General features: G+C 41.3%; 1 protein-coding gene across 19 annotated transcripts in view; it reads left to right on the top strand.

Moving 5' to 3' along the window:
• Nucleotides 1-15,846, top strand: part of madd (MAP-kinase activating death domain) — a 52,879-nt gene extending 37,033 nt beyond the window's left edge. For 10 of the 19 annotated variants that reach the window (XM_080885803.1, XM_080885807.1, XM_080885805.1 and 7 more), the window contains 14 exons: nt 43-126; nt 1,031-1,189; nt 1,541-1,661; nt 2,804-2,866; nt 3,760-3,880; nt 4,059-4,164; nt 4,288-4,398; nt 4,483-4,590; nt 5,588-5,752; nt 5,877-5,949; nt 6,274-6,380; nt 11,169-11,238; nt 13,738-13,784; nt 14,901-15,846. In XM_080885803.1, coding sequence (XP_080741929.1) covers nt 43-126; nt 1,031-1,189; nt 1,541-1,661; nt 2,804-2,866; nt 3,760-3,880; nt 4,059-4,164; nt 4,288-4,398; nt 4,483-4,590; nt 5,588-5,752; nt 5,877-5,949; nt 6,274-6,380; nt 11,169-11,238; nt 13,738-13,784; nt 14,901-15,014 — 1,449 coding nt within the window. In that variant the 3' untranslated portion in view covers nt 15,015-15,846. The remainder of the gene's footprint in view (nt 1-42; nt 127-1,030; nt 1,190-1,540; nt 1,662-2,803; nt 2,867-3,759; nt 3,881-4,058; nt 4,165-4,287; nt 4,399-4,482; nt 4,591-5,587; nt 5,753-5,876; nt 5,950-6,273; nt 6,381-11,168; nt 11,239-13,737; nt 13,785-14,900) is intronic. The other 9 variants (XM_080885798.1, XM_080885794.1, XM_080885802.1 and 6 more) reach the window with 4 other exon arrangements.
• Nucleotides 15,847-18,063: the final 2,217 nt, after the last annotated feature.

Below are 18,063 nucleotides of genomic sequence, written 5' to 3'. Positions count from 1 at the left end.
ACCAATGTATTGTTTTTTGTTTTTTTTTCTTTTGGGTTACAGAAGAGTGACACTGAATCTGTAGCAAGCTCAGAGCCACCAATCCTGACAAGGAGCACCAGCCAGGACTCAGAGGCCAGCACAGTGGTAGGGCATGGCCAACTCAGATATTAGTCACTAAATTTCGGTTTATTCCACCTACAAAGTAATTAAAAAAAAAAAAAAAAAAAAAAGAACCAAGAAATGTGGGTGGTATGTGTTAGCATATTGTTAGCTGTAATAAAACAAACCAGTCCTCTGTGAGCTGTGACGTTGCTGTTGCTAGGTTATAGATTTAGTGAAGACTGAAAATGCCAAATGTCCTTAGATGATGAGTTTTCAGCCTCTCCATGAACAAAAGTAATTATATAAAAATGATGCAGATGTCATTCTCAAAGAGTGCAACCATTTAAAAACATGTAGTCATCATACAGTGATGTTAAGAAGAATGAAAATGGGCACCTCACAGTCACTGAATATCATGGAGTCAAATCTGAGGCTATTGGTTCTCCAGCTAAAGCTTGTAGGGCAGTAGGACAATGATCCCAAGCACAGCAGTGAATCTACAGCAGAGCAGCTGAAAAAGAAAAGAATTAAGATGTTGCAATGGACCAGTTGAAGCCCAGACCTCACTATGATTGAAATGATGTGGTTGGTCTTTATCAGAGCTGTGCATAGAAGAAATGCACATAAACCTCAATGAACAGAAACAGCAGTATCAGAGTAAAGAAGTGTGTTGTGGCCAAACTTCTTCCACAATGTGAGAGGTTGATAAAAGTACACAGGAAAAAAAAAAAATAATTTCAAGGTATATCTGATTAAGGTGGTTTTTAAAACTGGTGTAGTGCTGGGTTAAGATGAGGAATATGTTGCATAACTGTTTAATTTATTTTGCGTGATTGTGCTTTTTTCTTTTTTTTCTTTTTTTAATGTTTTTTAGTAACTAAATACTCCCAAGAATAAACCTTCCCCACTTCTGTATTGTTCTTACACCTTGGTTCTTACTTTGTAGATAAGCAATAGCTCTGGAGAGACTCTCGGAGCTGACAGTGATCTGAGCAGCACAGCAGGCGATGGCCTTGGCGGGAGAACCGCCCCTCATTTAACTCAGTCCAGGGGGACTCTTTCTGACAGCGAGATTGAAACCAACCCAGCCACCAGCTCAGTGTTTGTAAGTAAAGGACTCACTGCTTTGTTTATGACTTCACAAGTTAAAATAAGTGAAAGCTTCACAAAAGGTACTGGGCCTTGGTGGGATTTCAAGGTTCAGTTGAAGTTCAGTCACAACCAGTAGAGGTTAAAACTTGAAAAAGTTGAAGTGGAAAATAGTTTTTGTTTCTTTAACTAAGATTAAACTAAGGAAACCTACATCTTCCAGCAATTCAGTGTTCGTGTTGCGTTAAAGCCCAAGTGGTGTCAACGTATTTAAATGAATTTAAGCTAGTTTTCTATATTTGCACATTTGCGAACATATTTGGGGTTATTGTAATAACTTCTGATTCACTTTGTCTTTTTTCCAAAGGGGAAGACCCATACTCTGAAACCTGGTGTAAAAGATCATTTACCTGCCTTGGCAAAGGGGCTGCCTGCACAGCCCATCGAGGACACCAGTATGAGGATTTACCTTTTCGAAGGCCTGCTGGGTAGGCTCCTGCTCTCTTGTTCTAAGGCTTTCTCTTACAGTTTGCTCCAACAGCTGATGCTTGGTAAAAACTTGCTTTCTGTTCTTTGTTGCTGTACTAACAACTTAAAATTGGTCCTTCCACTAAAGTAAAGACGGAAACACTTTCAGTTACCCCTTACTTACTTTAACTTACGCAACTTCCTAATTTGGTTTGCCAGTTAATGTAATCACAGTGAACTTTCACTAATTTGGGAGTTGCTTATAATAGAGCAAAGCAGAAGTCAGACATGTGATGATTTAGGATTATGTAATGTTAAATGCTACAAACCAGTAAACTACAGCTAAAGGTTAAAAGCTGTTTTGTTTTGTCTAAAAAATAAAATAAACTGTAAAGATAATTGTAATAATAGTAGTAGCCCACTACATGCCAGTATAACAGTTTCAGTGTTCTCCATTGATTCTTCAAGTGTCTGGAACGCCACTGAAGGCTCAGACATCACTCCTCCAAAAAACATTCCCTCATTTGATGCTTTCATCATGGTGGTTCAGAGTGCTGTTGACTTTGGACTCAATGGAGTCCAACATCTCCATAGATATACATTTGGTTAAAATTTTTGGTGACTTTATATAAAAGCGTATACAGATATTTCTAATTGTGAAGCCCCTCCCACAAGGCCTTATAGCTGGAACAATTGTCATCTTTGATCACTCCCATTATTAAGATAGAAATGCTTTATTCTCTGCCAGGTTTTTCCTTTAATTTGTCACTCCTTCCTAACCTGTGCAAATGACTAATTTTCTTTGCTGAAGGTGGCACTTGTCTGTGACTTTTTCTGAATGACTGTAATTTAGAACACCAGAAAAAATGGTATCTAACTGTGACTCTGTGTAACAAAACAGAATGTCAAACTAAAGTAAGAACGTAAGATAGTGGCTCATCTCCTTGAGTGCTGTTATAAAATAACAAGCCAGCCAAGTTCTAGATCTGTGAATATCTGGGCTTGCTTTGTCCATTTCTCCTTGTTTTTGTTCGTCTCGTGTGGGTTTCGACCCGCTCCGCTTTTGTTGTTGCCATTAAACCTACTCACCTCTTCGCCTAACCCCCTCCTGCTTTTGCTGCTTTTTTTCCCTCCTGCTGCTCCTCATGGGGAATTCTTCCAGGCCGTGATAAGAGCTCCGTTTGGGATCAACTAGAGGATGCTGCCATGGAAACCTTTTCACTAAGTAGGGCTGATCTCTTGCCTTTGCCCTTTAATTCCTTTGTGTTTGTGGAGCGTATCCACGGTTCACCCCAGCTAGCTCTGTGTTTAATCTCCGTGGGGTTTTCTTTTTTCCTTGCACATCTGTGTTAAACATACAGAGGGGTAGAGCATGTAAGCAATAGGAAGATGTCTCACAGGAAGATCACAGTTAAACTAGGAGCTTTTAGTTAATGTTTCTTTGATTTTTCTGTTCACAAACATTTTCCCTCTAACTTTTATTTTAACCTAACAGCCTAACATTTCATGGGTTTGCACACTGAATGAGTGTTACCTTTAAGTGCTGGTAGAGATGTAATTACCAGCTGAACACACTCAAGCAACCAGCTGATGAGTGATACTGTTAAATGTCAAGATTCCTAGTGACCAATTACCACATTGTAATAGGGGTGAGAAAAAATGATGTAATGGAAAGTGAAAGCAACTAATTTGAGGCTAAAGGGGGAAAAAAGCTCCACTAACTTGTTATTTTGGAAAGGTTACAAAAACCGCACTTAAAAGCTGCAGCAGACAACACTGTACCTGGTGTGTGTGTGTGTGTGTGTGTGTGTGTGTGTGTGTGTGTGTTTTAACCAAACCATTTTGGTTTAGTTTTCATTTGACCTGTTTTGATGTGCGCTTAATTATGCTCATCCAAATGTTCCAGTAAACCTTATTGTGTGTAAGATGTGTTAACGACCAGCATGTATCAGACCCCGATACACGCATATTTTCTCCTGTTATAGAAATGTATGCAAATCTTTGAAAGAGCTTGGTGGCTGCATGTGGTGTAGTTTGTGTTAATATGTTACCAGCCAAGGTGCAGACAGAAGCTTTTCAAATTTTGGGGAGCTTCATCTGTCTTCTTGATGTTTCTAGGTAAGGAGCGCTCCACACTTTGGGACCAGGTGCAGTTCTGGGAGGATGCCTTCTTAGATGCTGTTATGTTGGAGCGTGAGGGCATGGGCATGGACCAAGGACCTCAGGAGATGATTGAAAGGTTCCACTTGGCCATTGTTTTAGTTCAGCCAGTGTGATTTATGTTAATTTTCATATGCTTTTTTTTTTTTTCTCTTGGTCTTGGTTTTTTCACTATGTTGCATCACCGTTTTCATATCTACTCCATGGAACTCATTGTGGACTGTGAATAAGTTCTTCTGTGTTGCATGTCGACACAGATACCTGTCACTGGGAGAACATGACCGCAAGCGCCTGGAGGATGATGAAGACAGACTTTTGGCCACCCTGCTGCACAACATGATTGCATACATGCTAATGATGAAAGTATGGAGTGCTTTTTGTCAGTTCATTCAAAGCACAGTAAAACTGTTTGTTAATATACACAAATTTTTGTTTCCCTGTGAATATGTCAGCCTTTGAGGTTTGTGTTTGTTTGTTTTCATGTAGGTGAGCAAAAATGACATCAGGAAGAAAGTGAGGCGCCTGATGGGCAAGTCCCACATCGGCCTCACGTATAGCCAAGAGATCAACGAGATACTTGACAAACTGGCTCAAATGGTAAAAATTTGTATTCGTTTTATTTCACCCAGTTAAACTTCAGTTCATTGTTTTGATGAAATATGTGCTGAACTACATTTGCAGAACGGCCGAGAGCTGTCCATCAGGCCCAGCGGAAGCCGTCACATCAAGAAACAAACATTTGTTGTTCATGCTGGCACTGATACTACAGGAGACATCTTTTTCATGGAGGTATGCAAAGTCTGCATTTTATGTGTACTGTCTCCCTAATGACTTGGTCACATTAGAGTAAAAATAAGAGGGCATTCTGCTTGTGACTAGGAAGAATTTGTGGTTTGTCAGATTGATTACTAGTTACAACTTTTTGCTCACAGGTTGAGCACGTAACCGCCAAATTGGCGCACTAAAGTTGCAACCATTGTTGGTTGCAGACTTAGTCCCTGTCTTTGACGTAACCATTTCATAGATGTGATTGGAAGCTCCGCAGTAATGCGGACGCTGCACCGGTCCGTTGTGGTGAAGAGGGAGCTGAGTGTAAAAGCGAAGCTCTCAATTTACCGGTCGATCTACGTCCCTACCCTCACCTATGGCCACGAGCTGTGGGTAGTGACCGAAAGAACGAGATCGCGGATACAAGCGGCAGAAATGAGCTTCCTCCGAAGGGTGGCTGGCCTCTCCCTTAGAGATAGGGTGAGAAGTTCGGCCATCCGGGAGGGGCTCAGAGTAGAGCAGCTGCTGCTCCACATCGAAAGGAGCCAGCTGAGGTGGTTCGGGCATCTGACAAGGATGCCCCCTGGGCGCCTCCTGGGTGAGGTGTTCCAGGCATGTCCCACCGGGAGGAGGCCCCGGGGCAGACCCAGGACACGCTCGAGAGATTATATCTCTCGGCTGGCCTGTGAACGCCTTGGTATTCCCCCGGATAAGCTGGAGGAGGTGGCTGGGGAGAGGGAGGTCTGGGCCTCTTTGCTTAGGCTGCTGCCCCTGCGACCCGGCCCCGGACAAAGCGGATGAGGATGGATGGATGGAGATTGGAAGCTCCTTACACAGTCGCAGTAATTTTAGGTCATGTTGTGGTCTTAAACCACTGTTTTCACCAGTGTGCCTGTAGCATAACGCAAAGGTTGTAGCAAAGGATATTTTTCTAAAATATCAAATGGTCTCAGAGTGTCTGAAACTTTCCTGAACATAGAAATAGTGTGCTTATTTTACTTGTGCTTTATTGTTCCAGGTTTGCGATGATTGCATAGTCCTGCGCAGCAACATCGGTACCGTTTATGAACGCTGGTGGTACGAGAAACTCATCAACATGACCTACTGCCCCAAGACCAAGGTGCTGTGTCTCTGGAGACGCAACGGCCAAGAGACGCAGCTGAATAAGTTCTATACCAAAAAGGTCAGAGGCTTCTTGTGTCTGCATCTCTTGTGTTAAATGATGCAGACACATCATCTTCTTAAGAGATGTGTCTGCATCTCTTAAGAAGATTCTAAAATCGAATAACTTTCTGATTGCTTTCCAGTGTCGTGAACTCTACTACTGTGTTAAAGACAGTATGGAAAGGGCTGCAGCAAGACAGCAAAGCATTAAACCAGGTATGGAGTGAGTTAGAGCAACCACAGGCTCCTTTTTGCATCTTATTTCATTCATTATTCTCTTTAACATGGACATTGTTTCTTTTGACAGTTTGATTGTTGAGTAGTACAAAATAGTATTTTATTTTGATTAATTAAATATTTTAGAGCAGTCAGTATTGCATAGATATAGATATGTTGATAATAACACAAAACATGGACAGACCTAAAGTTTAATAAAGCACTGCTGCAGTTTTGAAATTTCCAAGTACTTCCAGGTTGTTTAAGGTAAGAAGAACATGTGACAAGCTTTCAGACATTCCTGTTCCTGTGTCCATCCTTCAGGTCCCGAACTGGGCGGCGAGTTCCCCGTCCAGGACATGAAGACTGGTGAAGGTGGACTACTGCAGGTCACACTGGAGGGAATCAACCTTAAATTCATGCACAGCCAGGTAAGAGACCAGTTCTACTGCAAAGAAACTGCGTCTCATCTCACAGAAGGGCATGACAATGTAGAATCACTCATGATGGTTCAGACTTCATCGTCCTTCTGTCCACCCTCTCCGCTCGTCTCTCGTGTTTGCCTCTGAATCATTTCCTTTCATCGCGTGACGTCTTCCTCTATCACTAAGAAAATCCTTACAACACATTTGATTGGCATCTACTCATACCTGTTTTTCCCATAGAGGAAGAATTCCTGTTTGTGCTTTTGCTTTTTTTGGATTTGGGCCCCCCCCCCCCCGTTTCTGTGTGTGTGAGAGAGAGAGAGAGAGAGATTGTGTGCATGTCTTTGCCAAAAAATGAACCCATCCTTCCACACAAGTTTCTTTCGACATCTGTGGTGCTCGGATTTCATGTTGAGTTACTGTGTGGGAGGAGATGTTAATCTGTTCGTGTGTGTGTAAGAGTGACGTTCCACAGTGGTAAGACGGATGACCTTGAGAAAAGACTTTTCATTAATAATTGGCTATTTTATAGCAACCTTTGATTTTAAGTTTGGACCCCTTGAACATCTTCATGTGTTGTCTTCATGTCTGAGCAGTAGTGATAGTTGGGTGCTTTGTTTCCACAGGTTCATTTAAAATGTGTAGCTCTGATTGAACTATGCTGAATAATACAAATTAGGGGTAGAAGTGTTCATTGTTAGATACCCACTATCTTTAAACTGGCATCAGTTCACCCGAGGTCCTACGTTTTTTTGTTTTTGTTTTTTCCTTTTAGAAAATTCTGCAGCAGTGGTGTTCTGGGTAATTTGGACGGTCCATCACACTGCAGAGACGTGTCATTGGACCCACTTTCCACCCCCCAAAAACTGAAATATAATTTTTCTGTTACCGCATAAATTTCTCCCATTTTAATTACATGCACTGCAGTATTATGCAAAAGACTTAATTGTACCTTGTTATATTTTGGATGTTGTGATTAATTAGAAGCAAAATGCCCAAACCCAAGTTTTTGGGATAGTACTGTATCCGGTTGTTCAGTGATGACGCGACGAATCCTACTTCCGGGTCTAAAGTAGTCTGCGTTTAATATGGCTTTTGTGTTGTTAACATGTTTAATGTTATGTATTTTCTTCTATTTGATCTCAAAAAGCTCCTAAAACAGTCAGTGATCACTGTTGACCTCCCTCGGCTTTTATTGCCGCTAATAATTTATTTAAGCTCAGTTTTTAAAACCTTAGGATGTAACTACAGCCCAGCCCATGCAGCAGTACATGAATGACTAACCTCGTATTGTGGATGGATTATCTCAGTTGTTCTCCTGGCTGAAGTTTGGTCCTTTTACAGCATCCTGCCATGCGATTACATTTGTTCCTGACCACCGAGAACACTCACGTTAACTTTTATAGAGTGGAAAAAAAGTTAGCTTGTTTATATTATGCTAACATAGCTGTGTCGCTAGTGGTCACGTAGCACATCATTATATACCAGCTAGCCAAACTTCAGTAACCCTACAAACGTCACTGCTGTTTAGTTTTCTGTCTTCATTTATGCTGGAAGTGATAGCAGAGCTGTACGTTTTAATTTGTTTCCAAAACCCCGCAGTCAGGACATGCTATATTGTATTTAGATAGAAGCTAGCGAGCTAACTCCCTGCTAACTTCTAACTCCGTTAAATGTCATAAATTCCGTTTTCATGGATGCCTGGATGTTAAACTCAATTGTTACACCTGGTAGAGCAGAACGCTGATCATTTTATTAAAGATGAAAGACTTTAGACAGTTTTTCAACTCTCAGTAATGCCATGGTGATCGTTTGATATATGGACCTGCAGCGGAGTTTAGACCCAGACACGGCTAGTGATGTCAGACTTAACGACCGGATATCAGTACTCAAAATGAGGAACTTTGTTCTATTTAGTTTTAATTCATGATGGTGCCCAATACAATACCAGTCAAAATTTTGGGCATAGTGAGGGCATGCATATTTCTCATGAACTGAATTTAATAAAAATCTGATGCAAAATTACACAAAATTAAACTCTTTGAAACTCCCAAGTGTTTTGGAAAATGTAAATGTCTTAAAATTCAGTCTAAACAAGAAAAAATATTATAATTTAGTTTTTCTCTCAGTGAGCTACTATTGATTTATCTTAAACAACTATGTAGTAGAAAAGTAAGGTATACCCAAGATACACATATTTGGTGGACAGCGCAGTACTACAGCAAAACGAGCTCAACTTACTGTTGGTCAGTGAATAACTCTACAGTAACTATTCACAAATCACAGTAGAGATAAAATGTGGATAATAACCAAAAATAAAGAAACAACCTAGTGTATGCAAACTATTGACTGTAGATATATACATGTGTGTAAATGTTTGGCTGGTCAGCAATCATAGACTGTATATTAAAGACGGATATAGCCACGGTGATATTGTAGACCCTGTTTATGAAGTGTCGACTTGAACATTTTGGCCCTTGTCATCTTGATTTCTTTGAAACCAGACATGACAAGTAGATCCAACCAAGGAACTGACAGGCACCTTAAATAATAGCCTGCTTTAATACTTTATGGGACACTAATTGGCAAAATGCTTTTAATTTTGTGTTAAATAAGAACTGAAACGAACAATTGAGACAATAAAGTAATCAGAAAATATATAAGATCATAGATCAAGTGAGAAATGGGACTGTTTTCCACTTAACTTTTACATATTCAGTTGGTTTTGCAGCCAGAGGAAACAACCCCTGGTGGCCATTAGAAAGACTGCAGGTTTAAAACTAGAACCTAGTTAACCACCTCCATCGTCCACACTGCTCCACATCGGTCTGCCACCCTTCACCCCCCCAACTCTCCTTCTCAGGCCTGAAACCCTTTCAATAACCTGTTCTCCACACTCTGCACAGTCGTACACTACCCCGCTCTGACTTGCAGCACCTCTGCTCAACATCCCATCAACGACCCGTTCAGTCCTGCAGTAATTATTCATCTTCTTCAGTGTGTATGTGTTTAGAAGGATTTTTATCTATCAATCACATCTAGCTAGCTTTGGCTCATGGTGTAGCAGCTTTCACATCAAAATGTGTGTAAACTTTGTTTTGCTACACAGCCAGGTGTGCTAATATTGAGCTGTGGGGTTCAAAATTACTCAGATTCTAGGTATAAGTGGTAGTTTTTAATATATATATATATATAAATATATATATATATATATATATATATATATATATATATATATATATATATATATATATATATATATATATACTGCCCTCATATGATTCAGTACATTGTGGAAAAAAAATTCCCTATATGCTGAGTAACTCCATTTTTGGAAAACTTGTGGAATATCAGATGATAGTTTTGAAGTTTTTTTGTTTTTGTTTTTAGACAGAGCCACATGATTTTTGAAATGCCAGGAAATCAAAATGACCATCTTGGTATTTTAAAGCCTAAAGGCTTCTTCCATCTTTTAAATACAGTCCATTGTCAAAACTAACAATCATGTCTACTTTCATAGTTTGTTTTTTTCCCCCACCTAATCTGACAAATAATATCAAACTAGTAATATATAATTCCAGTAGCTCTGTCATATTTCAACAGACCACTATTACTAATCCCAAATACAACATGATGAATTAAAAATTTCCATGCACAGTATTTGCATCAGCTCAATAAACGTCCTCATAGATCATGTTGGGGTCAAGAAGACTAACTGAAAACTAAGCAGTGTAGTGAGTGTCCGCCTTGTTGGGTCCCTCTGCAGTGAGATGTATCAGAGGAGGCATCCTGCACATAGTGGGATTTATTGTCCATCAGTAACTACCCTCATTTATTTGTTCTGCTGTGTGAGCAAGTGGCGTTGGTGCCAGCCCTTGTTGCTGGAGGAGGAGGCATGGAGGGCTCTGGGGGGGAACTGAGATGTTTAAAGTCCAGGAAAACAGAGGTGAATCCAGTTCTTAATACCCTAGTCAAACCTCTAGTCTTCTTTTTTTTTTCTTTTCTTTTTTTTTGTTGTCTTCTTTTTTTTCTTTCCTATTTCCTAGTAGTTTTTTGTGGGCTGAGTCCTCTGGTGATGGATTTTTTTTTTCCTTCAAATCATATTGGCTCTTGTAACCACTTAGCTGGATTTTTGATTTGAATCTGTACGAGGCTCCTGTGGACAGTGCCCTCTCAGAGTGTCGTCGAGTGTTTGTGCTCTTCTGTCCGATAATAATCCAAACCATTTCTCTCCCATGCTCTCTCCCCCTGCAAGGAGCGGAAGGTACACAACCTCTGCTGTGTTTGCTTATTAGCAGTTACATCTTATTCGGTTCCTTTTGTTTTCTCTACCTCTTTTCTTTCCTGTTGTAGCTGTATGGCAACTCTAATTTTGTGTCCTTGTCTACATCTTATATGGAACTTCCATGTATGCATCATATGGGCCATATTGCATCTTTGAGCATAAAGAAAAGATTTTTTTTTAAAGTATCTATGCTGTTTACACCAAACATGACAAAACTGTCCCAGTTCTGATTCATTTCATTGATGAGCCACGTTGAATCAGCGTTGAGCTTCTCCTCATTGCCCATGTATGCGTTTGATCATGGAAAATTTCTCATAGTGTGCTTTTTCTTTTCCTTTCTTAGCCGTTCAAAGCTTGCATTCCATGTGTAGCCTTTTATTTTGACCTTTCACACTGAATAAAACAAGTTTAAACATGGCTAATTCTTTAAATATGACGTGTTCACCATCCAGTGTTGTTGAGTTAATAATGTTCTGTCTTGTTTTGTTTTGTTTTTTGTTTGTTTTTAGGTTTTCATAGAGCTGAGTCACATTAAAAAGTGCAATACAGTGAAGGGAGTCTTTGTCCTGGAGGAATTTGGTAATTACACCATCTATTGATTCTAGGCCTGTACTCGGCACGGCAGTAACTCAGCTTCACGGCAAATGTATTGATGAAAGCTAATAAGGGTTCACTAAATTGGATAGCCGCCCTCCTCTGGAGCATTGAGACACTGACATCTGCAGGCGATTAAGTGCGTCATGCATTATTTCGAGGGTGTGGTTTGCGCTTAGTCATATGCAAGTGTTGAGGTTTAGAGCAAGGTAATAAAAAGCCAAAGTTTGTGAGAAATGGTGTGCGCAGTGTAGAGAAGGAAGGCTGAAACGTGTATCATAAATAGCTATGCCAGTTTGTGTAGATGTGTGAATTAAAGGGGACCTGTTCTGCTTGTTTCCAATTCAATTTTTATGTTGGAGTAATTAGTAATCCTCATTGATCTTATACTAGATTATGGTGCAAGCAGTTTAGTCTCATTTTTGCACTCTTCCTATTTAACTTTAAGCCAGCTTTCTGTGATTCGCTGCTACCCACCAACAGCAGCTTTGGACAGCGTGGCAGTAGAGTGGCTCTGCTCACAGTATAAAGATATTTGCTCTCAAACTAGTCTGAATGCTCTGATTTTGGTTCTATATATTTAAAATATTGCACATTTTTCAAATGAGAATCCACCACTGTAGTATTAACATGTAGACACACACAAACTCAGCAGAAAATAAGGACAGGGTCCCCTTTAAAGGTGCCATACAAATATTAGAAATAAAAGCATCATATTAACTGATTTTCCAGAAACGACATAATCAAAGCTTATAATGCTTGGAAATATGTAAGCATTAAGGGCATTTTGCTCATATTATGGTTTTCATTTGTTGACAAAAGCCATAAATAGATCTAAATCTCTCAAGTAACACTAGTCCCCTCGTAGCTAAATGGCAGCCTGTCCTCCATGACAGCAGTGATGTGTTCTAGCCCTGAGTTAGATAAGTTGTTACTAGAATTTGAGCTGCCACCTTTTCAATAAGACTGTAACCTTTTTTAGATCTTAAACCATGTATTTTTTTTGGCCTGGTTTAAACTGTTCCATGTTGAGTCAGCCTGAGGGAAGAGAGCAGCAGAGTCTGAATGTCTTTAAAAGCGGTCGATACTGCATCGTGCCTGATACATGAAGAGGAAGACATTTAGTCTCATTAGTAGGATGGTGTAGTGGCTAACACATTTGCCTACGGAGGAGACACAGACCCAGCCTCAGGGGGTCACAAGCTAGGTACTCGTAGTGCCAGATGAATGGGAGGGTTGCGTCACGAAGGGCATCTGGTCTAAAATCTGTGCCAAATCAGTCACACTGATCCATCCGCTGTGCGACCCCCTACTTCAGGGAGCAGCTGAAAGTACAGCTCAAGTATGAGGATTCTGTCCGACCTGAGATGCGTCACACAGTTAGTGGGTTCCTGTTAAGTTTCATGGAAAATGCAAATGTCTGACTGAATGGTGAGCAGTAGCTGTAACTCTTAAACTTGCTCAGACGTCGAGCGCCTGGCTGGGTTACTGTTGTGTCTCTGTGCTGCTTTTGTAATGTTGCCCTCATCTTTGCCACTATGAAAACCTTCATTCTCCAGCAGGTAAAGTGTCGTCACCTTTCTCCTTTCTTATTGAAACTAAACCTGTGCAGAATATTTCCTCACTCCGTCCTTTTCATAGATTTTTTTTTTTCTTCCCCCCTTCCTCTTTCCCCTTTTCTGTACCGCTAATTTTTCCTCTGCTTCTTCCATCACTTGCTTCGGATTCATTTCGGAGATCACCCCAGACTCCATCACTCACGTGGTCATCACTCTCTGACCATCTGTATCTCAGCAAGCGGAGATCTTAGGTGGGACAGTTAGTTTGTGGGGGTTGAGGATTTCTCAGCCCTTTCACCTGTCCAGATCTCAGCCTTTCCATCTCTGCTATGGGTTCAGTTACTAATGAAAAGTCAGCCTGACCCGTGGACAGCGACGTGGTCCCGGGTCGAAGGATTTTGGCCTCTTGTATCGACTCTTCTGTGATGTTTAACTTTGAGTTCACTGGCTGGAAGGGCTTGGGGAGGTCGTCCTTTTTATTGTTTGTTTTTTCATATATTAACTTTGCGGCCTTCTTGGTCGCAAACTCTCTTGTTATGACATTTGTGCTCGTATTTGTTCATCATGTGGGCCATGAACGTCTCACCAACCAATCCAAGCTGAAATTTAACATTTTGCTTTCTTATTTTAAGACAAAGAGAACATTTGATCAGTTCATTAGTCACAATAAGGAAACGCAACATGAGCAGGATTTCACAATTGAATTTTATCTAAGCTAAAAGTAGACAGCCCCTTCTGCCCCTCAATCTGATCTTTAATTGACCTTTATGGTGAACTTTTCTTGGCCCACATCTCATTTTTACACCTTGTTGAAAGTCCAACCCTATAACCACACCCCCGCCCCCTCCCAAAAGCTCTCAAATATGAACTCATTGAGGTTTCTGCTGCCTTTGAATTCTCTGTTTTGTCTCTTGCACCGGCGTAGTTCCTGAAACTAAAGAAGTGGTGATCCACAAGTACAAGACCCCGATGGTGAGTCCTCTCTTCCTTTGTCTGAAATCATGAATACATACAGCTATGTGACTGCTGAATGCCAGTGACAAGATGGACACAGCAGAAATGTTCCTTAAATAAAAGCGCTTAACTTAAGGTGCTTTCAGACCAGAGTTCATTTCATAGTTCTTTGAACTCTTGGAGTCAAAGAACTGACTTTTTTCTGTGCGTCTGCACCACATGAAGCAGGAACTCTCAAAGTTTATAGAAGATTTTTTGTGGGCTGGAGAATATCCGTGTGCGCTCTGGTGGTGCAAATGCAAACAGGAAAAAGCCCCGAAGGTAAACGTAGTTCTCGGGGCGAGCTCCCCAGTGGGCACTGGGCGTCTGTAGAGCTCTGGTCTGAAAATGCCTTTGGTTTTCATTTCATTTCGACAGTATGCTGACACAAGTGAAAGACCTGACCTGACCTCTGTGTTGATTGGATTTTTTCTTAATTTTATAGTATTAGACAGGTTCTTTTAACACAAGAAAATTGCATTTTAACCACTGTTCAAGAGGTAAACAGCAGAGTGACATCACCTGAGGTTATATAACGTTTAAAGATGCCCGCTTCCATGTATCTGTGGCTCAACGCTGCTTCTTGCCAAACCACCACACTGCAGTGCTGTAGCTTCTTTTTTGCTCAGAAAATGAGGACATTTTAGCAGTTGTAAAACCCCACGATGACATTTCTCAATAATGTGTCAAAAAGTGACACATTTCCCAACTCAAGTAAGACCATAGGATGATGAGCCTTCAGGTTAAAGGTCAAATAGTGCTTCCTATTAAAGAAGTGCAGGGACATTTAAAGATTTGTGATTTTGTACTTTTTTTTTTTAAACTGCTCATTAAGTTGCTACGCTGATTAGTGGTTTCCAGCCAGTGGCAGGAACGTGTGTCATGATGCCAGCTCCCGTAGCGCAAATAAAACTGAAGCATTTGTAAAAAGTGCATCATACCATCATTAGTGGCAAATGATTGACAGAGTGCCTTGAAATACCCCACAGTATATAGACCGAGAGGAGCCTCTTATCCAGCTTTGTTCATTGTATTATTAATAACTGCACGCAGGTGGTTCCCTCTCACTTCCTCGTGTTTGTTCCTCCTCTGCAGGCACATCAGATCTGTTACTCGGTCCTCTGCCTTTTCTCGTACGTGGCGGCAGTCAAGGGGAAGGAGGCGGAAGGAAAACCCAAGATGCTGTCACCGAGACCCCTTCCTAGCTAGTCTACACCCCACACTCTCCTCCCCTTCCCCCTCTCCCTCATCCCTGGCGTGCCTCTCTCTACTTGAAAATGGCATCTCGGCTCCTAAAACCAGACTCGACAATCCCCAACTTCACTCTAAGCACACAACTCCCGCGCTCCCCTCCTGTGTATATACAAACCCGAGACCCTTTTTAGATCCAATTGTGTAGACATGTTTGGTCTGTGATGTCATGTAAATACTTCCAGCTCTTCACCGCTGTTGCCCAGATGTTCTTCCCAAACTAGCTAAATGTTTGCCCGCTTCATTACTCTGGAAAAGTTGCTCCCCCCAGAGCTCCTCTGCTCCCGGTGAATGTTTTGCTCCTTGTTCCTGCTAGCAGGACCCAACAGTTTTTACTCATATGTGATGTGAGGGCTCCACTACCCCATCACCCCCCAAACCCCGAGGCACTGAGTGCTTGCAGGTCCCGCGCACAGCCTCGACGTACAGCGTAGCTTCCTGCCCTCTCCTGCCCGTCTCCATATGACTGTATGACGTATTCTGTGATATGTGGTTACTGTAAAGGTCCAGTCTGTCCCAGTTGGTCCAACAACCAGAGACTGTCGTGTAGTGCGGGATGTTCCATGCTGAAAATGCTACTGTATACTGCACCAGAGCACCGCATGTAAATGCTTCGTTATGGTGTTTGAACCCTAAAATACTGTGAGTGTTCTCAGATGTGTACTCTAGCCCGGCCCACCCGGCTCAATTACTGTTCTAGTTCTACTGTAAAATTTCTCGTCTGTGGTCTGCTGTTATCAATTGCATGTTACTATAAGGATGACAAATAAATATTATATATATATTTCTATATATAGTATTTATTTAATATATACATATATTGACTGTACATTTCTGGAAAACAAAATGTTACAACTGTTAATTTGCTAGATGTGCAATACTTAAAAAGTAGTTAGCCATTGCCAGAGCCAGGTTTTCTCGAGTGAACTGGCTTTCACAGGGTGACGAATGTAAGAACGAGTTTGTTTTCTATAGTACACATCGATCGATTGAATATTACGACTTCAGTGTGACACGAGCATTTAGTTTTAAAAGGTGATCACAGGTCAATCGGTGCAAAGGACGGCTGCTGTGTCGCTCTCTGTGGGTGCTAACAAACCCCACCCCAATCAGCGATGTCACAGCAGGCGGCGGGGATGCCGGGGTAAATGTCACCGTCTTCTTACAGCTTTTAATTGTAGGCAAAGGCTGCATGGATAATGAGCTACTAAAGGCAGTGCAAAATGTCTTTGATGGTACACATGTGAGCTGTTTGTGTGCCCACTTTGAACAACGGATGTTTCAAAACTTTTTTCTTTCACTTGACCATAAATACAAGTATGTAAGTCATTAAAACATTCAGTGGTGGGTGATAATCTAGAGACATAATTGTAGATATTTCCATATCTGTGGTACAAACACTGGAGTTACACGCTGGTACTTAATGAAACCCCAATAAAAAGTAGTGGGGAAAAGAAGGCATTTTTAGTAACAGTGTAACATCCGTGCTGGAATTATTCCTGCGCAACTGAAAACACAAATATTCACTAGAGAAGCCGAAACCAGTGTAGGAGCTGCATAATCGACTGATGGGGTGTGGAGAAATGAGAAATAAGCCACCAAACCCACAGCAGCAGTTCTTCCTCCTGTGACTGACCCTTCAGACGCGCTGAAGATGCCATCTGTGGTCACCTGATCTCCAAGGAGACGATTGAGTCTTTGTCGTGTCTGGTCCCATCGCTGGCTCGTTTACTTTCACAGTGAGAGTGCGTGGGTTTTTTTGGGGTTTTTTGTGGTTCGCGTGTGTGAATGTGGTGAACACTTTTCTCTAGATCAGCAATATATCAGTACAGCTGTAAGGCTGGAAGATGTTATTTTGATCCTGACATGCTTGTATTTTTAAGGAATTTAACTGTGCAAAAGGAAATCTGAATGTGGAGAAGATGCTGTTAATAAATGACAGAACTTGATCTGAAGCATCTGCAAAACTGATCTGAGAATTTTCTGCTTGAGTTAACTTTTTTTTTTTTTTAAACTGGATTATTACAACTCATCTCTGTTGCTGTGAAATCTGATAGCTGTAAAGAGAAGGAAAAATGACATGAGATGGATGGTGTAAGTATTCCAGTATTCAAAAAGTATTTATAAAATATGTACAGCTTTGGCAATATAATAAAGATGTCCCAAACGAAGCTCTGTGTGCTCGTCATCCTGCAAACAAGGGAAGTGGCAACAGGTGGTGCTAGTTGCTGAAAAGTTTTCTTAAAAAAATAAGTTCACACTGTTTTACGGAAGCAAATGAAGACCTTAGGCTTTCATCAAAAGAAGTGTTTCCATCCATATCTTGATCATGATTGATTTTTCTTCTACGTTGTGCGTGTGATGGGTCCACCATAGCTGCAAACAGTGGCTGAGTAACAAAGATGCAAACGCCACATAAATGCCAGCATGAAGTCTGCAGGAGAATGCAAAACATTTTAAGCACCCATCTTTGTTGCCAGAGAACGAGCCATCACCTGTACGCATATCTCATCACAGTACAGATCTGTTTCCACTAACAGCAGTGGGTGAGCGGGGCAGCTACTGAATAAAGCTCAAACTGCTTATGGGGACTCGATCGGTTTATAGCCATCACAAAAAGAACTAAAGAGCTGCTGCTCAAAGTAACCTAATCAGAGTGGTGGTTGCCATGACAGCTGTGGCTCAGGAGGTAAAGTGGGTCCACCAATTTGGAGGGTTAGTGGTTTGACCTTCAGCTCCTAAAGGCTGTATCAAAAGGTGCTTAGTCAAGACACTGAACCCCATAGTGCTCCTGATACATCCACTGGAGCGTGTGGGATAGAAGGTGCTCAAAGACAGGAACCAAAGCTCCGTGTTTGTGAATAAAGGAGAAAAGCAAGAGTATACTCACTGGACAATTTGCTAGGTACAGCTTACTACTACAGGGCTGAACCCCCCCTTATGTCTTCAGAGCTGCTTTCATTCTTCACAGAATCAACAAGGTGCTGGAAACGCTCATTAGAGATTC

The sequence above is a fragment of the Rhamphochromis sp. 'chilingali' genome (genome assembly GCF_963969265.1).
Source record: "Rhamphochromis sp. 'chilingali' genome assembly, chromosome: 6".
Classification (NCBI taxonomy): Eukaryota; Metazoa; Chordata; class Actinopteri; order Cichliformes; family Cichlidae; genus Rhamphochromis; species Rhamphochromis sp. 'chilingali'.
This window is presented reverse-complemented; position numbering and strand designations above follow the sequence as displayed.